The 27007-nt window shown below is 42.4% G+C and overlaps 1 protein-coding gene across 17 annotated transcripts; it reads left to right on the forward strand.

Moving 5' to 3' along the window:
• On the forward strand, nucleotides 1-26884 carry TSC1 (TSC complex subunit 1). 17 transcript variants are annotated; one of them, XM_056505099.1, is made up of 23 exons: nucleotides 1-94; nucleotides 7349-7411; nucleotides 8474-8649; nucleotides 9514-9617; nucleotides 10227-10379; nucleotides 12061-12205; nucleotides 13227-13381; nucleotides 13683-13756; nucleotides 15177-15355; nucleotides 15778-15887; nucleotides 16109-16232; nucleotides 16609-16724; nucleotides 16960-17032; nucleotides 18329-18427; nucleotides 18523-19090; nucleotides 19313-19356; nucleotides 19881-20047; nucleotides 20933-21115; nucleotides 21467-21577; nucleotides 22080-22202; nucleotides 23156-23343; nucleotides 23450-23611; nucleotides 23888-26884. In XM_056505099.1, exons 3-23 carry the CDS (start codon nucleotides 8544-8546, stop codon nucleotides 24363-24365), a joined length of 3462 nt encoding a protein of 1153 aa, XP_056361074.1. In that variant the 5' UTR covers nucleotides 1-94; nucleotides 7349-7411; nucleotides 8474-8543; the 3' UTR covers nucleotides 24366-26884. The 17 variants fall into 17 exon arrangements, with proteins under 17 accessions (XP_056361074.1, XP_056361076.1, XP_056361065.1 ...); XM_056505101.1 differs by having other exon boundaries at nucleotides 49-94; nucleotides 23159-23343; XM_056505090.1 differs by lacking the exon at nucleotides 1-94 and adding an exon at nucleotides 217-321 and having other exon boundaries at nucleotides 7349-7460; nucleotides 23885-26884.
• Nucleotides 26885-27007: the final 123 nt, after the last annotated feature.

Raw genomic sequence — 27007 nt, forward strand, 5'->3', positions numbered from 1 at the left:
GCCCGCCGCAGCGCTGACCCCAGCGAGATCCCTCCGCCGCGGGGCTCCGCGGGGGCGCGGCGGCCGCGGGCTCGCCCCCCGCTCATCCCCCGCGGTGAGAACGTGCCGTGAGGCGGGAGGGGCGAGCGGGGCGGGGAGAGACCGGGAGAGAAGCGGGGCAGCCAGCGGGGAGCCAGGCGGTGAGGCGGGACTAGGTTGTGCGGCGGAGGGATCCGAGGGGCGAAGCGCTGTGATGGGAGGGGGAGGCAGGGCCAAGATGGCGGCGCCCTGTGGGCCGGAGGAGCCCGGAGTGGTAAACAGCTGAGGGGAGGAGAGGGAGAGGTGAGTGCGCCGGGCCGCCCCTCGCCGCCACCGCCGCGGCGACACCGGGGACAGCCGCGGGGACGGAGAGGAGAAGGCAGAGCAGAGAGATGAGCGGGGAAGCAGGGAGAAAGGGCTGGGGGAGGAGGCGGCAGGAGAAAGGGAAGGGGTCGGGGGGATGGGGAAGGCGGGGGGGTGATGTTCCCCCTCCGTCCCCTTCCCTGCTCCCCTCTGTCCCCTTCCTTCCAGACAAACTCGCTCCGGGGGGCTCGAGGCTCTGCCTCCCCCCCTCGCAGGGTCCCCCCAAAGCCAAAGCCCTTTTAATTCTGCGCTTTTTATCGGAAAAGGCTCAGCACCCCCATTGCAGGGACTGATTTCCAGGTTTCCCCTGCCCTCGTTACTTGCTGAGGAGGTTCCCTTGTCCGGGGTTGGGCATTAAATAAAGCAGTTGTTAAAGTCTGTCCCCTCGGTGAGGAAGGCTTTTCTCATTTCCTTGCTCCTGGGTAGGTAATGTGAAGTCAGGATGTTGTTTACTTCTACAATAAAACATTTTGCTTCCTGTTATCACAAAGAACTTGGAAGGCTGCAGTTCTGAAGTTTTCACCCTTTGTTTGCTATGGATGCAGCCTCTGTCATTGTTTTATCAGTTTAGGCAGAGCTTCTCGCCTTGCTGTTCAGGGTTGGGGTTTTTTTAATGAATCTTTTACAAGGCAATGGGTGAAAGGAAGAACATGTCTTAAAGGAATGTATGATTCAAAACCCCTGGAAATGACCCAGAAGCCGGGATCAGGTTTTGTGTGCAGAACTCTTTCCAGAACTGCTGTTTCCAGAGAACCTTCCAGTGGCTGCTCATACAGGTTTTCATTCTTTGTGTGGTCTGATCCTGCAGTTTTCTGACATTAACTTCAGAGGATAGTTGTTGGAAATCTGTCAGAATGGAAGCACAACTGAAGTGATCCCATTAAGTGAACAAAATTCCTCTTCAATTTACATGTGTGAACAACTAGAAAGTAAATCTTTGAGAGCTCTGGAAGTTTTAATAATCAGTGCACAGCTTAGGAATCCATCTATTTGCTGTTGTCTTTGCTGAGCAGCAATCAGGTACTCTGCTTATCAGAAACAGCTGCACCACACTGAAGTTTTAAATAAAATCTGGGGTTTTAAAATCCTTTAGTCAGTGAAAACCCTTTTTGCTTTGTTTTTGTTTGTTCATTTGTTCTGGCTTTTTAGCATTCCAGTTCAGCCAGGATACATTTGTGGGAAATTGCATGGACTTATACCCATGAAAATATACTCAGAATATCTAATATGTCATGAGATAAGCTTTAATTAAAATGATTTTATCTCTGGCTGTGTTTAATCCTGGCACCTTAACTCTTTGTTACCTTTATGATGACTAAAAAAGTCCCATTATTAATGGATTCCCATGTGAAATATCCTGGCCAACTGCAGATGTTTTGGTGTTTGGACAAATATTTGTTTTCAGTAACTATTTGTAGTTTAAAATGAATGCTGGCTCTATTTGCAGCTGGACTGCTGAGATGTTGACTTGTCCTGATTCCTGAAATTCTTCCAACTGCCAGGCACCTTCTTGTCAGCCCTGTCAGGAGCTGGGGATGTGATTCAGCCTCTGTGTAAATTGAATGGCCTGTAACACATGCATGGTGCACACACACACACAAATACATATTTGGAAAAGATACTTTTTCATTTATTAGGAAGAAATTCTTCCCTGTGAGGGTGGAGAGGCTCTGGCACAGGCTGCCCAGAGAAGCTGTGGCTGTCCCTGGATCCCTCAAAGTGTCCAAGGCCAGGCTGGACAGGGCTTGGAGCAGCCTGGGACAGTGGAAGGTGTCCCTGCCCATGGCAGGGGGTGGAACTTGATGGTCCTTTCCAACCCAAACCATTCTGGGATTCTTCAGTAATAAACAAATGAAATAATCAATGCACTTTGCAGTGGTGGAAGCAGAGGAGGGCACCAGATTTTGTGGCAAGTTGCAGACAGGTGTGTATTTTAAAAAGAATGTTACAGCTTAGTGTCTGATATTATATGTTCATGCAGTTTAATAAACATAATGAGGATAAGTAATGATGTTTCCTTTCTTAGCATAAGCATTTCTTTGAGTAGCACATTAAGATCCAGAGTAAAGTTCTTGCAGTGGTGAATTGCTGTCACTTTCCTGGGCATTATGCATGTTTTGTTTTTACTTTACAGTTACACATCATTTGCTATTGTTCTGTGTAATGCTAGGTTTAATTCTTGGAGCAGTTAAAATGCCTTGATGAGTACAGTAGATAGGTTGCAGTGGTTTCAACCTTTACTGAATTGCTACCTAACTCTGTGAATATTTTAAAAGGCTCTTCTTGGGGGCAAGAAAAAAAATGCTGCAGAGATTTAGGAGTCTCAGTCCTTGTGTTAGTGCCAAGTTTAGAGCTCTCTGATCACCTGTTTGTAGTTAAAAACATTCTATAGTTGGACTGACTTTCTGTGTGTAGTGTTAATTAAATTGTTCTAGAAAGCCAGGGCTTGTTCTTATTTATTTATTTGCCATTAATATATGCAGTTGTGTGTAGGGAATTGCAATTATTCCCTGATTCCCTTTAGTAGTTGGCTGGTTCTCCTGGTTTCTGCCAGAGGGTGAAGTGACAGCCCTTCCATGTTTGGGCTTTTTATGACATGAATTGTTTTTAAACGATTTTCCCTCTGACAGAAATGTGATGAGTAGCAATTAGCAATAGTATATTAGCACAGCAGAGAGTCCAGAGAATCTTAAATATTGCTGAATATTATTTTCTCTCTTTGTTTGGGCTTGCTGGGTTTTTTTTGTGATATTCCTGTTCCCATGTCAGTTAAGCACCTGTAACAAAGTACAAGAGAAATATATAATATCAAGTATAATTATAAATAATGATTTAGGTTAGTTATGGAATCTTGTATCAGACCTTAATATAACCAGGAAAATATTTACTATTAGAAGAAGCCAGACACCTTCATTCTTTAAAGATGAATAAATAAATTAAATTGATTGTGTTGCCTGTTGTAGTGATCAGTTTGAAATGAGGTTTAGAATGTTTAAGAGTTATTATTTGTGGGTGGTGAAAAAGGGAATTATCAGCTGCTTGCTTTCCTATGCCACCAGTGGTTTTTCTCCCTGCTGGAACTTTTCATTCATTGCTTATGGCACTGGTATAATGGCAATGTTCAGTTTAACTGTGAGGGAAATGTAAGATTGGGCATGGTTAGGAAGCATAAAACGGGCTTCAGTTTTTGTGTGGTGAATGGGAGGGGGTGAGGCTCAGTCCTTTCATGGCCAACATTTCAAAGATGCCAGTGAAAAGGGCTGCTGTGCTGTCAGTCTGAATTTTTCTTTGAACACAATCGCTGTAAAATCCTTCTGTCCTCATTCATGGCATTTGCCAAAGCAACACCTGGGGATGTGACCTGACCTTACCTGCAACAGAAATCAGATGGAAAAGTGTAAATCTGGAGGTTCTGGTGCTGTGGTGTTGAAATCCCCTTTTCTCTTGGGGCAGAGGGAGCAATAACCATTTACTGGCACACCCTAAATTTAACTGCTGTTTAATGAGGAGAGATAAAATGCTGTGTTGATCCCCCTGCCCATCCCCCAGAGTGGGTGCTCCTGTGTCTGAATTTGGGTGTTGTTTCAGCAAAGGCCCGGGGTATGTTTGTGGTGTGTCCCCCTCCTCCCCACCCCTGCGAGCAGCATAACTGGCACTACCAGCTGCTTTTTCCTTTGGCTTGGGATAAAAATACACTGAACAGAAGAACATCTTCTCTTGACAGAAATACTTAGAGAAGTCATAATCTTTGGGAATACTCTGCTGTCTCTTTCTCTGTTTAGCCTTTTCCAATTAATATTTCTACAGTCTCTCCCTTTGTCTCGAGATTGTGCCTTAAACTGTTTTTGTTGTTAAATTATCTACTGACAAAAGTAAATTTAGACTTGGTTCTTGGCTTGTTGGTTTCTCCTTTTCCTTCTATAATATGGCTCCAAAGCTGTATTGGTATTTAAATATTTTTTACTAAGTATATCTTAAAGAAAGCTCTTGAATATAAGAAGTGCTGTTGGTGTGGTATTTTCCAGTGAGATTAAAATGTTGCATTTTAAAAGGTATTTAAACAGACTTTTTCTACACCTTACTAACCAAGTACTTTGTGTCTTTTGTATAAAACTAGTTTTAAAACTTAGTGGAGAGTCAGTGACTCAAATCACATGGAAAACTTACTTGTTTTAATCCTGTTAGCTGCAAGAATGGCTGCAAGGATGTGGAAATTCTTCTGATGAGGGGTTGATTGCAGTTCTGGGGATGGAGGCATTAGGGAGGCTCATCTTGTAACTGTGTATTTGAGCAGAAAGCCGTGCTGGTGATGTGATACTGTAAAGGTGTCAGGGATGTCCTGTTCACCACACAAGTATCAATTCCAGATACAAAATACCCTGACAGTCCCTGGCTCATCCTGCTGTTTCACAAGGTGTTGGGAGCCCCTTAACCTGCCCTGTGCTTATCTACAAGATTTGAAAATCACATCACAAATTCCTAGTGGGACTGTGATAAATCACACTGACACCAGGAGCTGAACTTCATTTGCCAGAACACGACGTTTTCTGACTAAAAGCCTTTTGCCTGTAAACTACTTATTCAGCTGCCTTTGCCTGAGAAAAGTGTGACATGATTTAAGACTATTGCTGGAATTTCCTGGCTTGTTCATTAGTTTGGGGCACAGATTTGGAGCATCTCAGTCTTACTTAGAGTTTAAAATGACAAATTACTTGACTTTGAGAAAGCTGCTTTTTTAAAGTTGTGGTCATTTGTGTACAGTGGGGTGACAACATTGACTGGTTTGGTGTAACTTCAGATAAACTTCTGCCTCATGAGGTACCTGTGGTACAATGTGTGTAACATTGCTCCATTTTTAGATGTGCTTTGAAATACTTTTATTAATATTTTGAATACTTTTATAGTGGAGACTGCTCCACTTTTAAGTACTCCAGTGCACGATTGACGAGTTTAAATAAACGATGCTGGATTTATTGGCACAAGGTCACTCCAGCCATCTGTTTTAGTCCGGGAGCTTGGGAAATGATCCGTTACCTACGTGAGTGTTATCAGCAGCTGAGCTCGCCTTATCAGCCTCGCCCTTATCTGATGGCAGGCTTTGTGCGTGCCAGCACAATGCCACGAAGTTTGAAATCCTCTTACCTGCTCAGCATTCAACCCGGGGTTTTCCCCATCTGTCTGCAGAGGTGTTGTTGAGCCTGACTTCCAGAACCCATCCATAGTCTCTCCAAAAGTGTGTTTTATGATTTCACCCGGCTGCAGCTTTTCCTCTGGCAGTATCAGAATTTTGTTGAGGTTTTTACTGGTGTGGCAAAGATCTGGTCCAGTATAACGGTATTGCTCAAGGAAAATAAAAATCTCTTTTCACTGGTGTAAGATGGGAATCAAAGAGAATAGAGTTGACAAGGTTTTTGTGGGGTAAAAAAAGCAGAGACTTGTGTTTCTACTGCTTTAGTTCTCAAAACAGGTTTTGCTTGCAGTTGCTCTGGGGGTGTGTCCGTGCATCTCTTTTGTTAACAAGACTTTAAACAGCTAATTCATGTTGCTTAGGAAGCTGGTGAAATCATTGCTTAACCATAGCTGAGACCATGTCCTGGTAGAAATTGAGGGCCAGCAGGGCCTGTTTGAAAGATGTGTTCTCAGAAATGAAGGAATAGATTCCTTGGAGTGAGCTGCTTCCCCATACAATGTTGCAAATGCAGTCTTTGAGTCAATTCAATGTTATTAGGATTACTAGAAATGGAGAGAGCAGTTGATTCCTCAAATGACCGAGAGAGGGGAAGGCTGACTTCTTAGGTTGCATGGATGTGTGGCTTTAAACCTTTTGAAGGGATGGTGTCACTCTTGAGAATTGTCTTCTGAACAGCGAGTGCTTTGAGGAAGGACTTGAAGCTTGGGAGTCTGCACAATGTAGGGGAAAAAAAACCAACCAACAAACCCAAACCAAAATCCTAAACCACAACAAATGCCAGCTCTGATTTTATGAAAAGCATAGATCTGTTCTGCTTTCAGTAAAAAGCAAACTTCCCTCACCCTAAGTCTCTGTTCTATTATTATCCAAGTCTTGCTCACACTACCAGCCAGTTTTAAGTCTGCAGGTTTAGCATTTTGCCAGCTTTAGACTAGAAAGGAAATAACATTTAAATCTAAACACTTCAGTGATCGGGCTCTGCTGGCTGCTTGTACATGACCTGAAGTTTCATTTGGACTATTCAGTCGTGATCATTGGAAACTGAGGGTGATTGGTTTTACGTTCTGCACTGGTGATTACTGCAATGCTCCAGCCAGTTTGTTGCTACTGAAATGCCATTTGGGAATGTGGTGCCATATTATCACCTTTGAATTTGCAATCAGTGCCAGGTTAAGTAAGCTGATGTCTGGTGCCACTAAGAAAAGTGACCTTGGGCAGTTCTGCAACTGCACAGTGATATGTTGCAAATGACAAAGTTTACTGGTGGACATGTTAACTCCTGCTGTCCGGTGACTTTGTTAAACATAAATATTTAAGAAAGTCATATGTATATAGGTAATTACAGCATTATCATTTAAAACAGCAGTGATCTGTGGTCCTTAGCTAATGCCTAAAACAGTTTTGAATAGAATTTAAAGGCTTAAATTAATTACTGTATGTTCAGAATAGAGAAAAATCCTTTCTGTGTAAGATTCTACCTGCCATAAATAAAACTTTAGCAGCTTTTCAAAGGTCACAGTACAAAACCATGGTCTTGTGAAAACCATCTAGTTTGAGGTAATTGCACAGCTTAACCTGCAGACAGCTCTGGGAAGGGCAACTGCAGCACCTTTTGGTGTTTTTCAGACTGAGGGCTGACTGTCCTCATGCAGGGGGTGCACAACTCTTCTGTTCTAAGTGTAAAACACTTAGTGATGTTCTGAAAATATACTTGGTGTGATAAGGAAGAAATAAATTGTGCCTTTTCTTAACCTCTTTCTGGTTTTTCTTTATTAGTGATCATGAAAGGTGTGTGGCTGACAGCATTGCAGACAGAAGCTCAGCTCATCCACAGAACAGGTGCTGTAAATGCAACTGCAGTAGAAAAACAATTTTGTGTGTAAACTTGGTATGTGTCAGTCTTGCCTTCCATGGGGGAAGTGAAAAATGTATTCTAGCTTGGAGTGGGAGGGAAGAAGAAATCCTTACTGATAATATTAGGTGTTATTTAAAGCCAGATTTGTTCTTCCACTGGGAAAGGTTTGGTATAGGATTCTTCTGGATGAAATAAAAATGGATTCATTTTGTGGTAGGTAGGTCCACGTGGCACCTGAATCCCTCTGGTGCTGTTACATGGGAAGATGCCATTTTAAAGCCTGATATGGGGTTGATTTGGTCCCACTTAGCACTGTGCAGCTGACCAGTTGTTTTCTGCACACTGTTGCATTTAATACCTGCTGCAGTTTTTGCACTGCAGAGTTTGTGATCACGAATCCCACGAGTGAAGTCAAGGTGTGCTGTGCTGCTCAGGCTGTGTTTGGTGTGCTCAGGCTGCCCAGGAGCAGCAGCTGCAGCAGCCCTGCTTGAGTTTCCCAACAGCTGCAGCCTGGCCATGTTACAAAGTCTTAAAGCTCAAATCTCTCAGGGTGCAACAATGCAGAGCCCAGGGCAGTGAATTCTTGACCTGGTCACAGGAGTGGAGAGGGATCTGGAGGTGTGTATTTTCTCAGGATTTTAGTCTTATGCAAAGGACTGGAAAGGTGGTTTGAGGAGGAATTGCTGTAAGAACTGAGGAATGGGGGGATTCCAGGGAACTTTCTGCATTTTATTCAAAACTTCAGCTTCAGTTTACTGACCTGGAGAGCAAATTGAAAAAAAAAAATATGGTAAGAGAATGCTCTGATAGTCTAGATACTGAGGTCTTCTGCAAAACAAATTAATGTCTCTGTGAAAAACATGAAAAAAACCCTGCTCATGACTCATTGGCTTTTTGGAAACTCTTACAGCTTTTATTGCAGGTGTGGAAACCCTAACAATCCTCTCAGTGTTAAACGGGCACTTGTGTGGAAGAGAAATAGGAGAGATGAGAGATTTTATATGGAAAGGGAAAAGTTCACTCATCTGCTGTCTCTTCTCTCCTAGTCTGGTAGAAAGACACCAATGAAGAACTTCCTGAAGTTTTAACCTCCACATTCATGTCAGTACGTGCATCATGGCACAGCAAGGAAATGTTGGTGAGCTCCTCCCAATGCTGGATTCTCCAATTCTGGGTGTCCTGGAAGATATAACAGCTGCATTCAAAGATAATCTCATTTGTGGTATGTATCCTTTTGGGTAGTTTTGGGAAGGGTTTTGCTTTTACATCAATAAAGGTAGAATCATGTGGGTTTTTTTTTTCTATCAAACACTGTCTTTGCAAATGCAGCTTGAAAGAAACTCTTGATATTTGAGTTTGAAATTGCTTTAAGGATTGAGGCTTCTCTTCAGTCCATTGTGCTTAATGGCATGGCTCCTGGAAGGTCTGTTACATAATTGTTAAAACACTATTACAGAATGACTGGCTTTTCCTGAGGCAGAGCCTCAAGTGTGAGCTGATGAAACTTTCTTTGTCAGGTGTATCTAGAAAAAAATTAGGTGTCACCCATATTATGGAAACTAGTGGGATTTTGTTAATAATTAAAAAAAACCCCACCAACAAAAAAACCCCTACTCCCAAACAAAACAACAGACACAGACTTTGTGAAAAGTGATTGCTGCTGTTGAGGCATTACTGGTGCTGACAGAGCCTTTTGAGAGCATGAGAGCACTGCCAGTGTCCTTGTCCCTGAACTTGCTCTCCTTTATCTGCTGAAGGGAGAGAACATCAAGTCACTCCTGAACACTTTACTGGGTAAAGCACCCTTGCAGCTCAGCTACCTGTAGGGTTTTATGGAATTGTTGGTTGTTAAAAAACCTAGTTCCTTTCCCTGAGCTGAATACAGTCACTTGAATGGTTTGGAACCAGGAAATGTAGTTGAGAGGTCTCATTTTCCCAAAGGTCTGCTAAACACCAAGGACTGCTTTATGTTAGAAATTGTGTAATAGTTGCTTAAAACTTCTGCAATGCCCTTGTAGCAAGTGCTTCATTTTTAGTGTATTGAGAATGTTTTTGGGTTTTTTCCATGTTGTCCCCAAACTGACAGACCGTGGGCCTATGCTTGTCAACAACCTGGTGGACTATTACTTGGAAACCAATTCTCAGCAGGCACTGCATATTCTGTCCACCCTGCAAGAGCCTCATGACAAGGTAAAAAAAAATCTTGTTATGGCGGATTTTAGCCTGGTATTGAAGCAGCCTTTAAATAGCATCTGTTAAAACTCTAGGGGTTCCACTCTGGTGTAGAATTACCTTGCTGTAGAGATGTAGTATCTCAGTAGTAAGAGTAGTTTAAGCTTTTAAAAAAACTTCAGAGGTCTCTGTTTCTTGAGTTGCTTAAATTGACCCAATTAAGCAAAGAACCTTTATAAAGGAAAGGGTTTGGAGGATTATTGTTATCTCTTTACAGTGCTCCTGCTGCAGGATATGTTAGCCTAAAACAAATTTGGTATTTTGAAAGCAAGTCAGGATTTTAAATAGATTGGAAATGGCAAGACAAATTGGCTGCTGCCCAGACTTTTTTTATTATTTACTTATAAACATTTTGAAGTGCGGTGACTGCTTCTGGCCTGTACAGTTTGCATTTGTCTACCAGTAGTCTCAAAGTTATTGCAGGGTTCTATTTCCTCTGGGATCTTGCCAAATTTGTAAAATGCCCATAGTTCCCTGCTGAATATAGACTGGTGAAAAAGACAATAGAGCTGTTAAATATAAATACAATTTGTTTATTCTACCCCTCTCTGCAAAATCCTTTATCAGCATCTACTGGACAAAATTAATGATTATATGGGCAAAGCTGCTACTCGTTTACCCACCCTCTCTCTGCTGGGACATGTGATAAGACGACAACCATCTTGGAAACACAAACTTTCTCAAGCACCTCTCCTGCTTTCATTACTTAAATGTCTCAAGGTAAGAACTGGCAGTGCTGTCTATAAAACACCTGATGTAAACTTGCATACAGATGCAAGGCATTTGATTCCTGTTTTGATGTCATTTAGTTAAGCCACAGTGCTATTAATATCAGCTGAATGCTCTGTGCTGATGCTGTTATTGCTGACAATCTTGTTTCTAAAAGTCACTGTCACTGTGAGTTAGGAATGTTTATCAAAACTTTTCTGAAATAAGTTAAAGGCAAGAGGGCCCTTGGTGAAGTTAGTGGATATCCTGAATGTGAACTTAATGAGAAATACAGTAACTTCCCACTGGTGCAATTTGAATTTGTATGTCCTCTGCTTGCAGTGTAGATGGGCCATGCAATGGAATATTCCTTGGTGAAATTACCTTGGAATTAGCAGACTTTCCCTTCTTAGCTGCTGACATGCTGTGTTACAAGGAGGTAGCTGTTCCCCCAATCTTTGTGGGTTTTTTTCTCATCTGCAGATTGATCAGCTATAATACTGTACAGCACTGTACCAGTGAATAAGGAATGAAAAGTGCTTTGAGACCTAGAATGCATTGTCAGTAATGGAATTTATGATAGTGAAAAATCCACATTAGTCATGAAGTCACACTTAAATGCACAATGCAGTCAAGTGCCAGCACTCTTCAAAACAAAACCACAAATTTGTAATTGCCAAAGGAGCAGCTCCAGCTGCTGTTACTGCAATTCTTGACATGCCTGACAAGATCTGTTGCCCTTTGCAGTGTGACTGAGGGAGGAGTGAAGTGTGTCAGAAAGCTGCTGGGGGTAGGACAGAGATGTGGAAATGCTGAGGATGTGGACAGAAGGAAGGGATAGACAGGAAATGTGCTCTGATAGGTTCTGTGACTGAGGGAGAGTAGAGGCTGTAGACACACAGAGGAGGATAAATCCCTTAAAACTGGTTGTCCCATCAGCTTGAGTGGCTCCTGGGAGATATCCAGAGAGCTCAGCAGCACCTGCCCACAGCCTTACCTGAGCTCTGTGCACCCTGTGCTGACAAAGCAGAGGAGCTACCAAAGAAAATGTGCATTCAACTGAGGAAGCAAGGAAAGAGTTGGAACATTATCTTTGTCCTTTCCTAAAATCTGATTCTCTTCCTGTTTCACACAGCCAAAGGTTTGTATTGCCACATCCCTTTCTTGTGGCACAAGCCAAGGTATTCTAGTCATTTGAATTACTAGGTGTCCTAGTTTGTTTTAATTACTGCTGGGTGAAATTTCCAGCAGGCAGTTTTAGTAGAAAAGCTTTTGACCCCTGTGTTGATAACTGGCCAACACCCTTGAACACCCTGATCAGATCTGCAGTTTCTGAGCCTCTGAGTGCTGTGTGTATTTAGCTCTGGGAAGGAAGGAAGGTGCCACATGAGATGCTTCACATACCAGTAATTGTTTTCACTCAGCTGTGGAACTGTGGTGATGTTCTGTTTTTAAGTAAGCCAAGTGTTTATACAGAAAAGCAGCAGAGTAGGAGCAAGAATCCCAAATCTACTTTTATTTCAGGTTGTTCTGAAAAAACTCAATAATCTTGGATCATTAAGTTCTGGTAGGTTTCAGAGGGACTGTTTCAATAGAGAACTTTTTCCATGATGATGATTCAATGTTCACTTCATCCTTGGAAAAAATCAAGTTCAACACATTTAACTAATGCAGGTTTTTTCCCTTCTTGCAGACTGACACAGATGTAGTAGTACTCACCACAGGTGTCCTAGTGCTAATAACCATGTTGCCAATGATTCCTCAGTCTGGCAAACAGTACCTTCATGATTTCTTTGGTATCTTTGGGCGTCTCTCAGCCTGGTGCTTGCAGAATCCAGGTGAGATTTCAACTTTGTTGCATGCAGTTGTGGTTTAGCAGTATCCTTGTGACTCGTGTGCAGTTGGTGAGCACATTCTTTTGTGAGACTCTTAATGGTCTGAGATTATTTAAACAGAGAAAATGATGTCTTAAACCCACAAGCTGTTCTGTACTTGGAGAGCATGGGGGAGTTCTTTGCTCAGAATTTAGAAGTCTCTTAGAATCTTCCATGTGGTGCTGCTATTGCATGAAATTTCACTGAACCAAAGTACTGCCCTGGTGACAGTGAAAAGCAGAGATTGATCTTAGTGGAGAGAGAAGGGAAAGTGCTAATGTTTGGGGCAGATTTTGGGAAATTTGATATTCCCAGATCCAAACAGGGAGGGGAAAGAAGCAACATATATGAGTTTATTTTAATGTGCAAATATCAGTAGTCATGAAGGTTGATAAAACTGGTTTTCTCAGAGCCCTGGCTTTGCTGAATTTGTTGCAAGGGGTCTGATGTCTAACACCAGCAGTATCTGTGACTGTGGCTCATGGCTGAATGAACAAATGCTGTGTTAAGCACATAGAGCTGCTATTTAGAGAGCCATTCTGCATTGCAAGTAGGATTGGAACTTCTGAGGTGAATACTAAGATTTGTCTGCTATGATTGCTTTTGGTGGCTACAAGCTTTTAGTTTTTGCCTTTTGCAGTGAAACAAATCTTAGCTTCCTTTTTAAATCATCAGTCAGTCTTACTCTGGCTCACTATCTAGAGGAGTTTCAGGTTTTAGCTTGAATAAAAACAAAGCTGTGTTTTGAGAATGACAGCACTCTGGTTGGAATTCATGGTCCTTATCTTAATTTCTGGGTTTGCTGTGAGCTGATGACTAAGTGTTACTTGTTTTCTGAGAAGACTTCAGTTACAGTAGGGACTATTTGTACCTCAGAAAACTTGTTCCAGTTAACATTTCAAATTTAAAAGTACTTTGCTTGCATTCTTAGAACTTTTGTTCTTTTCTCCAATGTAATGAAAAAGATTCTTACTACTTTTTCCAGGTCATGTGGCAGAGATTTATCTTGTCCATCTTCATGCCAGCGTTTATTCTCTCTTTCATCGTCTTTATGGAATGTATCCTTGCAATTTTGTCTCCTTTCTGCGCTCTCACTACAGTATGAAGGAAAACCTGGAGACCTTTGAAGAAGTAGTCAAGGTAAAATGCTGCTCATCTGTGTATTATCTGAGGCAAGGAATTTATAGCTATATATTCCAATTTAATACAATTAATTTACCAATTCAGCTGAGGGCCATTCAACAAAACAGTAGAAAAATGAGAAATCTAACTCAAAGCTCATTTGTGATCAACTCTTGAAGCTGTGGAGATGTGCATTAACCTTATCTGTTGAATGTAACTTTCTGAACTTTTGGGATCAGTAGTTTGCTCATCAGTTTTGTGTGGTTTAGTGCAATCCAAAGGTGCTGCACTGATAACAAATCCTTCTTCTTCCTCCCAGCCAATGATGGAACATGTGCGAATCCATCCGGAGTTAGTGACTGGATCCAAGGACCATGAACTGGACCCACGAAGGTATTATATGTTCTCTCTGCCATGAGGAAAGGCTCAAATTGAGCAGCTTTCTGTGGGGTTATTTCAGAAGGTTGCAGCAAAACCTTTTCTGTCAGCAACAGTTTGTGTGGGGGTGTTTTGCCACCCAGATTTGTAGGTGCACCAGGTAAACATGTAGACTTTCCTCATCCCAGCTTACAGCTGGATGAATAAGCAAAAACTGTTGAGAAACGTCATTAACAATAGTGTTTGGGTTCTAAATTAATTTTGTGTCTGGGATGGCATCTGTCTTCTACTTTACCTTATTTTTATGACTTAATGATCAAACATCCTCATAAAGATCTAAAACAGTTTGCCTGTAATGAATAAAGTGAAACTGTCCGAGGTGCTTCATTGGCTGAAGGTTTGGGTCATATTCCTTGTGTTTCTTGAAGTATTTGATGGGATTTAAGTGTTTAAAATGGCTTCAGTGTGTGTCTTGTTTTGGTACCTAGATATTGGTTCATTTAACAGATCAGTTCTTTTAACAGGTATGTGTTAACATTATCAGCTGTCTTAGTTTTCTTTAGCAATAGGCTCATTTGCCTGCAGCAGCACCACTTGCTGCTTTTCTCTTGTCTCCACAGGCCCAGCCACTGAAGAGGAGAATTTGACTCTTGTTGCTGCACAGTAGTGCTCTTGCCCTGCTTTTAAGAGCCACTAGGAAATCACTTCTAACTGGGAACCCATTGAATGTCACAATGCTCAATTTTGCAGGGGGGAGGGTGGCGTCACTCAGGAGCACAATTGGCACAAACCCACCAGTGGAAGCCTTCTGTTCTGGTATCTTGGACAGAGTACTTTACTTTCCAAAGCAACCCAGCCTTTAATAGACAGCCTTCTGGGCTTTCCCTTCTTTACAGTGAACTTCCATCCCTGAAATATTGGGCAGATCTAATCTGGCTGCTTAATTTAGTGAGAAGTAGTTTTCAGGATGAAGGAGGTAGTAATAGTAAAAAACATTCCCCAAATTTGGGAGGAAAAACACAGATTTGAAACTGGCATTGTAGCCAGTGTTTGCTTAAATAATACAGATTCCCCCACTGCTGGCATGTCTAAATTATGTCTACCAACATCTGAGTGTAGTTGAGCTGATTTCTACAGCTGCTGAAGCTCAGGATCAACCAAGTCTTCGTATGCTGTTCCTCCTTTCCAGAGTGCTCCATGGCAGACCTTTATGGATCTCTGTGTCAAAGCAGTTTGTCTCCTCTTTGAGACCCATTCTCACAAGTCATCTGGTTGCAATTTCTGTCTGGTGCCTTGTTCCAGTTTGGCTGGGAGCATGCAAAGCTGCCTGGAGCAAACAAGCCATCCTCCAAGCCAATTCCTCCTATCTCCAGGAACTCTTGTTTTTAACAATAATTGACTAACTTACTCTTTTGGATCCAAAAACTGTCTGCAGGTGGAAAAGACTAGAAACTCATGATGTTGTGATAGAATGTGCCAAAATCTCCCTGGACCCTGCAGAAGCCTCGTATGAAGATGGTTATTACTCTGTGTCTCGGAAACTCTGCACAGGCTTAAAACATCATCAAACTGACCCCAGTGCCAGCTCTTACATTGACACACAGAGCAGCTATGGTAAGACCTGCCTGATGGCTAATCAGTACCCAATTGCTGGAGGAGAACTGGCCTTAGAGCAAAGAAATCCATCTCACTAATTATCCCACTTAAAGTCTGATTCTTAGACACTAGAAAATAAACCATCATTAAAACAATAAATACATAGATTTATTTTCTATGTGCAGGCATAGAGTGTGTTCTCAACGTTCTCCCTACCTCAAAACAACAAAAAAAAAAAAATAGAGAAAGCTGTAGTATAATGTATTCAATAGATATTTTCTTGGGCTGGAAGAAAAGTCTCTAGCTACAAATGTGTATGTTGAATGGATTTGAAATGCTTTGATTAAAAGTCTTTAAGTCCTAGCGAGAAGAATCTTGGGTTTGTATTTGATGCGTTGGATGCTTTGGAATTTTGATTTTCTCTTTTATTTAACTTTCAGGGACTTCTACCCCATATTCCACTCCTCGGTTAACACTATCACAAATGCCAGGGCAGCTACCTCAGATTCTGAGCCCACAGTCCACGAGGCTATCAACTGAGCCACAGCAGGTAAAGCAGGAGATGAAGCCCAGCAAGTTTTCATTCTTTGCACTTTCACAGTTTCTTGTGCCAGTCTTAAAAATCCATGGTTTTGAGCTGTGCTGTGAATTCTTCAGAAGTTGGTGTTCGTTTCACATTTAATCTCTGCCTGATTTCCTGTGTGAAAACCTGGATCCAGGTGCTTCACAAGTTCCTTTTCTGAGCTCTGCTGTGTTGTACTCTGTGCACAGGTCACCATCTGGAGCCCTTCTGCAGTGTGTGGAATGACCACGCCACCGACGTCCCCCGGCGTTGTCCCATCAGAGTCATCCCAGTCTGCATCACAGCCCTACAGCAAAGCTTTTGGCACATCTGGTACGTGCTGCAGTTTGGAATTAGGCCTTCCAGGTTTGTTTTACTGGAAATTCTGGCTGTAAATTTTACTGGCAGTTTTTAAATGGGAATGCCATATCATGCCAGTTGATAAGCCTGAGTGATTACTCCTGTGAACTGAGTATCTCACCTAGAGCAGTGCTGATGCAAACTGAGAGGAAATCTGTGAATTCAGTGCCAACGTCTGAAGCAACTGTTGGGAAACTGCACTTTTGTGCTGATAAACAGTTGAAAGAGATTTAAGAAGTAAATGCTTTGAGATGGTGTTTAAATGTGCAATTCTACACATACAGTGTTCAGTGTTCCTCCTGAAAGGAGGAAGGGGAAGCCTGCTGAGAGAGCTTGTGTTCCTTTTCAGCAGGGGGAAAAGGAACACCTTTGGGAACACCAGCCACATCTCCTCCTCCACCCTGCACTTCAGATGACTTTGTGCATGTTTCACTCCCTTCAGCTGCTGCCACACCTCCTAAAAAGGTATTACAAAATTCTTATGCTGAACAAATCTGGTTTCGTTTTTTTTTTCATTGACTTGCCTTAATGCACTGACCTTAACTGAGAAAGAAAAATCAGAGTAGGTGCTTTATAAAAAAATTTTGCATTTCACTGCAAAAACTCTTCCAAGTGCAGACAACTATTGCCACTTCCAGCTGCACAGTTGTCAATGAAATCTAAGGCAGTTAATGTGTTCTGGGTTTCTTTTGTTTTCCAGGAGGACAAACCAGATTCTGGGAGGCCTTTACTGTACCGACAGCAAAATGTCATAAACAGCGATAAATCATTGGGTAAACTCCATTTTCCTCTCCCCATTACTACAACCTATTGTAAACTCCAGTTTTTATTGACACATGTTCCAATTCCCAAACACTTTTCCACAGATGTTTTTTTTTTTTCCCTGAGTTCTTTGTAGTTCCAGGATCATCCTTAACCTGTGATTCAACTTAAAACCTTCTTGTGATGCTTCTGATTTCAGTTTAACTATCCATGTGCAGAAATAGCTTGAGATTTTTTTTTACCTTGCTTTCCTGCATATTTAAAAATACAAATATATACTGAAGACTGAAAAAGGGAATTTATTTTTATAACAACTGGTTATTTGAGGATGATTATTAGAAGCAGCAAGTTTTGCTTCAGCAAGTTATCTGTCACATGTCTGGATCAAACTGTAAGGCTGCACATAAGAGTAGATATCATGCTCTCTTAAAGGCCTCTGGAAAAACTTTGTTTTCTATCTACAATTATATTGCTGTACTTGAACCTGTTTTAAAGTCCTGTGAAATATGAAATACTGAAATCAGTAGGTTGAGGAACTCAACTTTTAATAGGTAAATGTAGATTGCATTTTCCATTTCATCTACCTCTGTGACAGCTGTAGAAAGGGAGATGTATTTGAGACTTCTGTGCTGTGAATCTTTACCATCTTCAAGGCAGAGATGATAGTGAAACTTAAAGCTGGTTTTCCATGGTGTGGTTGTGTAGTATCTGGAATCTGAATATTCTGAATTCCAGGTTACAGACAGGCAAAGTTTTTTGCTGAGTTCCTGATCTGTGACTGAGCTGAGCACAAGATTTCTATCCTGCAGTGTGTGTCCCACAGCTGTTGTCTCTGTTTTGATCAGTAGCCATATATTGGCAAGTTTGTATTACATCAGATTGCTAAACTTCCTTTTTTTAGGCATGTGTGTGTCCTTGTGGAGCCAACTCAGAAGCTAAAGGGGAGGTTAATGCTAATGTGGAAGTAGAGCAGTCACAGTGCACACAGGCCACCTTACTTTATTTATTAAATGGGTTAAATTGCAAACAGCACATCCTTCCTCACAGATGTTGTGCAATAGCAAACGTTAAGTTTACAAAATTACATTTTGGGGTCAGGACTGACCTGTGACTGATCTCTGAACTGTTTTCCATGTGGAATGGAACAGGAGTCAGGTACCTTCCTCTTCTGAGGAAGTATCTGAAGGAGGGACAAGCTTTTATTCTGAGGACCTTGCAGCAGTAAAAGGTGTGTTTTGTGCTCTGCTAAGGCTGGAGAAAACAGCACCTGTACAATTAACTTTCTGTTTTCTGGTTTTTTTTTTCAGACATACCCAGTAGTAAAAGTTCAGTAACCTTAAGTGATCTTCCAGAGTTTTTAGGTGGGTTGTCATTTGAAGATAGCGCTGAGAAGGACAGAGAGGAAGGTAATGTCTGCCCTCCTTACCTACACCTTAGCTAAGGAAATGGTTGTCCTGTTGAAATACCAGATGCATCATGATGCTCCCCCTCTCCTCAACAGATGCAATATCTAAAGAGATCTCAGAGATCACGACCGATGCTGAACACATGGTGCCTAGAGGAGGATTTGACTCCCCGTTTTACCGCACAAACGAAAGTCTGTCCGGCTCTCAGAAGAAGACCCACTCAGCAGCCTCCAGTGTTCAGGGACACAGTCAGACCTCTGAGCCTTTAACATCTCTGGACAAGCCTGGGCCTGAGGGTGCACGGGAAACACCCAAACAAACGTTTACTCCCATAGACAAGCCCTGTGGAGGCCCTGGGGAAAGCCCTGCTGGCAACAGGGAAGGAACCTCTGGGGAGCCGAGTATTCTCACTCCCAGCCCTTGTAAAGTACCAGCACAAAGGAGAGTGGTGTTTGGGAGTGGGCAGCCTCCCCTCTATGAGCACCTCTTTGAGGTTGCATTACCAAAGACTGCCTACCTCTTTGTTGGCAAGAAGACTGAGGAGCTGCTAAAGAAAGCCAAGGGAACCCAGGATGAAGACTGTATGTCCTCGACTTCTCCCGTGGAAGTGCTGGATAGGCTGATTCAGCAAGGGGCAGATGCACACACTAAGGAGCTGAACAAGTAGGTGACTGAAAAATCTTACTTTGCAGACTTTATTATTACTCTTTTTTGTGCTGCCTTAATTTTAAGCTGTTCTGGAAAAGCAGCTGCACAGTTCCTCCCTAATCTTTTTATACCAACTGACCTTAATTGTACTTTTACCAGGCTATAAGCTCTTTTGAGGTGAACATTCAATTTTTTTTACTTAAATTTACCTGTTAATGCTGCATTTTCTTTTTTCAGATTGTCTCTGCCAAGCAAATCTGCTGACTGGACTCACTTTGGAGGTGAGGAAATTTCTCATGTTTTGGCAATCTGTTCCTCTATTATTAGACTTGCTTAAACAATGACCTGCATACTTTTTGCTTGTGGGTTTTTAACTAATGCTGCAGAAAGATGATGACCTCCACTAAGTCATGGTTCATCTGCTTAGCAAATAGCTGTTTTCCAGAGAGATAAGCTGCTTTTGTCATCTTTGAAAAGTGCAAAATTCTAGTCACTTCTGCTTTTGACCATTTCAGCCTTGATAAGCTTCAGAGTGCTGCTGGTCATCTGACAGATCCTTGCATCTTCTCTCTGCTCATTGAATGTAAAACTGATTGTTTTTCTTGCTTATTTATGTGTCTTTGTCTTAGTTTTGTGCTCTGAGGCTTCTGTGGTGATGGTGGCTTGGCTTTTTTTTCCTTAATCAAAGGAGCAATTCATTTGAGGTGTATATCCATTGCTTTGGGAAAAACGTTTATGATTTTGTGTTTGAGATCAAATAAAGTAGAGAGTGCAGCTCAGTAACCTCTTCTGTCTCCCACTGCAGGTTCTCCCCCCTCAGATGAGATTCACACCCTGAGGAACCAGCTGCTCCTGCTGCACAACCAGCTGCTGTACGAGCGCTTCAAGAGGCAGCAGCACGCGCTGCGCAACCGCCGGCTGCTGCGCAAAGTCATCAAAGCCACGGCTCTGGAGGAGCACAACGCTGCCATGGTGAGCAGGGACACAGCTCCACCAGTCCCTGGGACACACTGCTGCTGCTGCAAGTGTTAACTGGCCTGCCTGGTGTCTTTTGGTACCACTCCATTAACAGAGAAGCCTCATTTGTCACTTCATTCAAGTCGGTGTTTGTGGAGTGACTTGTGCAGGAGTTCCGTGCTCTGTCATTATGAATGTCAGAAGTTTGTAGTTGACTGCAGGCAGCTGAATCCTTCATGCTTGACCCCTGCCAGCACTTGCCTTTGGGTAGTGATAAAGGCTTCCCTGTTAGTGGAGTGGTTTCTCAATGCCTGGCTAAACACCTTACTCAGTTTTTCATAAAATATTGTCCTTTTGCTCCTCAAATGAGGACTAATAGCAAAAGCTCTGAAAACTCAAGTGTTGTTTTCCAGAGGTGTTCACTGTGATAGAATTTGAAGATATAAGTGCACTGAAGGCTGTCTCAGTACAGATTTAGGTGTGTTTCATAGTATATTTTCATGTTATAGCTAATTCCATCAACAGTTCCACCTTCTGATAATTAACTACAAGAACCAAAAATAGACTTCCAAGGTTTTGGAAGATGAACTGTTGATCAGCTCTGAGGCCCAAGTCCCTGTTGAAAGTATGAGAGGCAGTGGAAAAACAGGCTATTGCTCATTGTGCCTTTGAATGTGGCTGTGAGTTTTCAGTCTGTCCACTCTATCACCATTTCATCTCCTTTTGAGCCAAAACTAAGCCAAGCCCCAAGAGTGTTGAGAACATTGCTCTGTATAAAATGTTTTGTGTGGAAAAGTGTTTTCCTGCATGCTGGTAATAACAGCTTTGCTTGGCTGAGCATAGATGTCCTAACTGCTAAGCAGATGTCTTGTCTGATGCCTCATGTGGGATTCTTAACAGAAAGATCAGCTGAAACTGCAGGAAAAGGAGATCCAGGCCTTGAAACTGAGTCTGCAGAAAGAACAAGCAAGGTACCACCAGTTTCAGGAGGAACATGATAATATTGTGGCTCAGCTTCACAGCCAGATCCGACAGCTGCAGCACGACCGGGAGGAATTCTACAACCAGAGCCAGGAATTGCAGGTATGAAGCATCAACAAATTGGTTGTCTACTTACTGGTTTTAAAAATAACCTTCTTCATCACAAGGCATGAAATATCTGAGAGAAAGCTGCACATTTTTATTAAATATATTGTCCTGATTCAGAATAAGACAATGCATAATTGAAAGTGCTTAACTTAGTATCATCCTTTTATAGTTCTGTTTTGTCCTGTGTTCAGCTTGAAAATAGGAAAAGGCAGGTTCTTAATTGGTTTGGTGGGGTCAGTATAACTTGATTTCCAGTGCTGGGGATTTACAGCCTCACAGCCCTTTGTCTCTTGCTGTCTTCAGTGAAATTTCAGAATACTGAGTAATTTTTTGTCACTTGAACAGACCAAGCTGGAAGACTGCAGGAACATGATAGCAGATCTGAGGTTAGAGTTAAAGAAGGCAAACAACAAGGTGTGTCACACTGAATTGCTGCTTAGCCAAGTTTCTCAAAAGGTAAGAAAAGTCAGTGTTCCCAGGGTCCCTTTGTGTCTTTTTGATTATTTTTTATCTGATAGTTTTCATCAGGTGCTTTCTTTCTTGATCTGAAAGAAGACTGTGCTGAGCTCCACAGAGTTTGATATTAATTGCACAAAAACAACACAGAGGAATGTATTTTGGTGAAGAAACTTTTAACTGAGTTAAGAACTTCTGAAACTTTTATTTGGCTTTTTCCACAGCAGGGGTTTGCAGATTGAGCATTATGTTGTATTAAAGCTCTGCTAAATCTTGACAACTGAGATATATTGTTTCTATCATAAGTTGAATGGAAATGAAAAGTTCTTTATGAAAACAATTCGTTTAACACCTAACTACCTGTGATGCATTGGATTTTAGCCTTTGTTTCCCTTCTTTATAAAAATAGCTTGTGAACACAGTGCCTGTCAGCTGTGACTCTCCTGCTGAACTGCTCATCCCAGTTCAGCAAAAATGGATTCTGTTTCATTTCCCTTCCCAGCTTTCCAACAGTGAATCAGTGCAACAGCAGATGGAGTTCTTGAACAGGCAGCTGCTGGTTCTTGGGGAGGTCAATGAGCTGTACCTGGAGCAGCTGCAGCACAAGCACACAGACACTACAAAGGTACCACTACAGAGGACTTTTGGGGAGACTTCTTTGAGGTCATCATCCTGCAGTTCCCAGCCCTGAGTTCAGAAGGAAAGGCTTTGTAACTTAACAGATTCTTTGTTCTGAAGTTGATTTTTAGGGATTTGATTTTATATTTGAGCTTCTGTTCAGATGTTGTGTGCCCTGTGGGTTTGAGGAATACCTTCAGTGCCCCTTCTGAAAGCTAAGAAGGAGTTGTTGGGGTACACCTGGGGTCAGTTTCAGCCAACTGATGTAAATTCTTAGCAATTTCTTTTCCAAAGGCCAAGACTTTACTGTGCTCAAATGTAACTGACAGCAGATTGTTGGTAAAACAATGCAGGGTAGTGCCAGAATTTGTGGAAAGATCTTAACAAGAATTTTATGGGTTTTCATGAGGTGTTACTTTCAAATGAGCATCTCAGCCTTCCCACTCAGTCATTTTCCTATTAGAAGTTACCAGTAACTTCACTAAAACTTCTGTGGTTCATATGGTTTTACTTCCTGACTTCAAAAAAACCTTTTTCTAATTAGAAGCAAGTAAATTACACAACAATCTAACTGTTCCTGCGTGAGAGCACGTAATTAAAGAAGGTGAATAATGCACTGAAAAAAGTCTTCTACTGGTATTTAATGAAGGTCGTGTTGGAAAAATGGATTTAAAATAGAGTTTGTCTACTCTAATCTAGTGCAGAACTGGCAAGAGTGCTTTGATGAAAAGAGGTTTTCATAAGGAACATTAATGTGTTAATAAATTCCAGTGATGTGTAGTTATTTTAATAGTGTACATCCTCAGCAGGGCTGGTTTTCTATATCTGTTTTTAGATATGCTGCTTTTATTCTGGCTTGCTTTAAAATGTGCCTATTTATAACATCAGAAACATGTCTAAACACCAATAAAAATAACACAGGATCAAATTATACTTTACCATTGTGTTGTTTGCTTCGAGGAGGTTGAAATGTTGCACGCTGCTTTTCGGAAAGAACTGGAGAAAGCAAAGTCTTGTGTTCAGCAGCAAAGCCAAAGGCTCGATGCTTCCCAGAAAAGGATAGCTGAACTGGAATCTCAGCTTGCAAAAAAGGACCACCTCTTCCTAGAGCAAAAGAAATACCTGGAAGATGTTAAAATCCAAGCAAGGTAGGGGCTTCCTGTGTAACATTTTAGCTGTGCTTTGACAGGTGCACTGTCACAGCTGAGACAGAATCTGGAGATTTTGGACATTCTGATTTCTCTCTTTGCTCAGGGGTCAGCTGCAGGCAGTAGAAAGCAGGTACAAGGCCCAGAAGAGAATCACCCAGGCGTTTGAGCTGGAGATCTTGGATCTGTTTGGGCGGCTGGAGAAGAGCAGCCTACTGAAGAAACTTGAAGATGATAAAACAGAAGCAGCTGAAGCAGCAGAAGAAAGGTGAGGGTGGTGGTGTGAAATCTGCAGGACTCTTGTGGGATTATTGTCGGTTTTGAATTTAAAAACAGTGGATGTTGCAAAGCTGAGTGTGTGACACATCTGGTTACCCCCTGTCCCTCCTGCTTTGCCCCAGGACTGTGACAGGAATGTTAAAGTACATACCCAGAGGCAGAAAGGGAAAGTAATCAGAGTAGTCTATCCTGGCCAGCATTTCCCTCTCCATTGTTTAATTGCTGTGATTTCCTTGACACTGTGTCCTCTTTCTTCCCCAAGCAGGCTGGATTGTGGTAATGAAGATACAGTAGGACACAGTGAAGAAACAATGGGTAGAAATGGAGAGACCAAACCTCCCAGCACCCGAGGCAGCAGTAGCAGTAAGGGGGGCAGCAGCAGCGAGCTCTCCACCCCAGAAAAACCCCAGAACCAGAGGCTGAGCAGTCGCTGGGACACATCTGTGTTGCTGGAGCCCTCGAGCACTGTCCCACTGACTGTAGGTTCACTCCCCAGCTCCAAGAGCTTCCTTGGAATGAAGGCACGAGAATTATTTCGCAACAAGAGTGAGAGCCAGTGTGATGAGGAGGGGGTCACCATCAACAGGCTGTCTGATGCCCTAAAGACTGAACTATGTAAAGATCCAAGCATGGAGCCAAAGGCCCCTCCAAGCCCTGATAACCTCTCGCCTAAGCTCCAGGAAAGCAGTGTTGGACAGCTTCATATCATGGACTACAATGAAACTCATCATGACCACAGTTAAAGAGGAAGATAGTCAATCAGTGTTATTTTCATATTCTTGGCATAGAACAGGAGGCATGAGTGCAAGTTTAACTAAAAGCTTTTATGTTTCTTTGGTCTGAGCAGTGGCTCATGCAGCGGAGCAGGATCGATGGCCAGGAACGGAAGGAGGCTGCTGAATGAATGCAAAGTGGATTTTTGGGTCTGGAATTGAAAATGCCCAGCCTAACTCTTGCTTCTTTCTCAAATTCAATCCTTAGCAGCGTGTACTAATTTGAAGGGACAACTGTTAGCATTTGCAAGTATTTTTTTCCCTTTCTCCCTGTCCCCAGTTGAGTGGCTGCGTTTATGAACTTGAGTGCAATATGAGGCCAAATTAACATTTGTGAGTTTACTCTGAATGCTTTGTATTTCTTTGCAAGCTTCCCATTTAGAGCAGTTGGTTGTGCTGCCTGTCCAGGTTGCTTCGGTTCCTTTCATCCTGGACAGAGGCAGCACTAGGATTTCCAGTGCATTTTCTCTTTTTGCCTGTCCACTCTCCCACATCCCTCAGAGCCCAGCCTTCATTAAGTTGGAGTCTGAATACCCAAACGTTTAAAGAACATCGTACCTCTGAAAAATGATTCATTCACCCTAATTCATGATCATTGTTTATATTGTCCTTAACATTTCCTGGGAAGTTACATTTGAACAGACAAAAAGGAACTGGAGCTTGTAATGCAGAAGAGACCATAAATGCTGAAGACTTGTTGAAACACCAGCTGCAGATCTTCTGGGTGTTTGAAGTGTTTGCCTGACAGACTGTGATTGACCTTACACTGGTTCATATGGGAAAGCAGTTGGGGTGGGAGAAGAGGGAAGAGGAAGCTTTACTCAAGTAGGGAGAGCATGCAGAACATGGAGAGAGAATTCCAAGCTTATGAAGATCTGCAGAGGAGGATTTGCTTCACTAATCAGGGAAATGTGCTGCCTCACCCTTCTTTATATTTCTGCTCTTTGTTCCTGGTCTGAGCACAACCACCATGTTTTGAGTCCAAGAAATTGGCTTCATTCTTCCTGTGAATACCCTTTCAGGCTTGACTTGGAGAACATGGTTTCCTTTCAGTGCTCTCCTACTCAGATTGCAGCACATTTTTGAGTTCAGCAGTGTCAGTTTGGCTCTAGGTCTCTCCCCTTCACCCTCATCCTACTTCCTTAGATGACAAGGCTGAAGAGAAATCCTGCTCACACTGAATCAGAATCCTGGCGTGAAGCCTTTTGGTGTTAATCATGTTTTAAGTCAATTATGAGCCTTCTGTGAAGGAGGATTGTGGGATCAGGTCTTGTCAGTGGTCAGACTCAATCTCCTTCGTGACAGAGCAGGGCCTGCTGTTAGGAAGGCAGTGCTTGTTTTAAATGTCCCACGTGGCTGGGTCCAGCTGTACTCAGACGGTTCAGGCTTCACACTTCCCCTGCATCACACATGGCCTCTTCTCCTAAACATTCTGTGGGTGGCAGCTGCTGTTTAAGAACCACCTCACATAGAAATCAAGTCCAAGCACACTTGCATTTGTAGTTCAAATCCCTTCTTAGCCCAGGTGGGAACGAGGCTGTCAGAGCAGCTGGTGCTCAGCTCATTCGTGACAGGACTCGTCCTCCCATTCCCGCCTCCTCCGGAACTCCAAGGTCTGAATACATTTCTGCCTGTCTTAAATTATTCTCCGTGTCCTTTCAGTTGGTCAGTCCGAACTCTGAGAGTAGAGGTGAACTTCAGTGGTTGTGTCAAAGCTGACTCTGCATGGAGTAGAGAGTAGAGAGTTGGTTGTAAGTGACAGCCTGGTTTTGTCGGCGTCTTTAGGCTTTCTCAGACGTAGTGGTAGCAAACGTGGTAGCGCGTGTTTCGGTGAGATTTGGAGGTTTCCTGCCCTTTCCCTCTGGATCCCAGGCCTGGCAGTGAATGCTTTGCACACAAAGGGCCTGATGGGCCAGCTCAGCTGGGAATGTTGGAGGAGCTCATTCCCAGATCTGGCGTTCCCAGGGGAGGCAGGTTTTGTGTCAGTCTCAAAAATGCCCTGGCAGCAACGCAAGCTCTTTGATAAGGTGGCTTTTTTTCTTCTTTTAAACAGGATTTTAGCACCAGGATAGTAATGGAAACCACTTTAGGTTTGTTTATGGACCACAAAGATTATGGAGGAACAAGTTTTGCAATTTTCTTTCCTAAGTCTAAAAATCATGGATCTGCTGTATGTAGTTAACTTGCAGTTTGTTGGAAGGGGTCCCATCAGTGAAGTGGAAACAGATTTTTTTAACTGACTGCTTTTAGTTAAATCTAAAATTGCTGTCTTTGTCAAGTTAATCTGTTCCCTGCCTCGCTCTTTGTAAGCATGTTAAACAATCCACATTAAATGCCATAAATATGAAATATGGGGAAATGGTACAATCGTAAGCTAAAGAGAACTTAAACCAAAAGGAGGTTTTGCTGTCCTTATTAGAATGTTCTAAAATGTCAAGGCAGTTGCTTGTGTTTAACTGTGAACAAATAAAATGTATTGTTTTGCACTACTCTGTGTTAAATTCCCTGCCAGACCTCTTTGGGACCAAACTCATGGAAGGGAGTTCAAACAAGTTTGTGTCCAAACATCTTCCTAGATGGGACAGTCCAGAGCAAGTCAGTGCTGCTGCCCC

Source organism: Oenanthe melanoleuca, chromosome 17 (genome assembly GCF_029582105.1).
Source record: "Oenanthe melanoleuca isolate GR-GAL-2019-014 chromosome 17, OMel1.0, whole genome shotgun sequence".
In the NCBI taxonomy this organism is placed as follows: Eukaryota; Metazoa; Chordata; class Aves; order Passeriformes; family Muscicapidae; genus Oenanthe; species Oenanthe melanoleuca.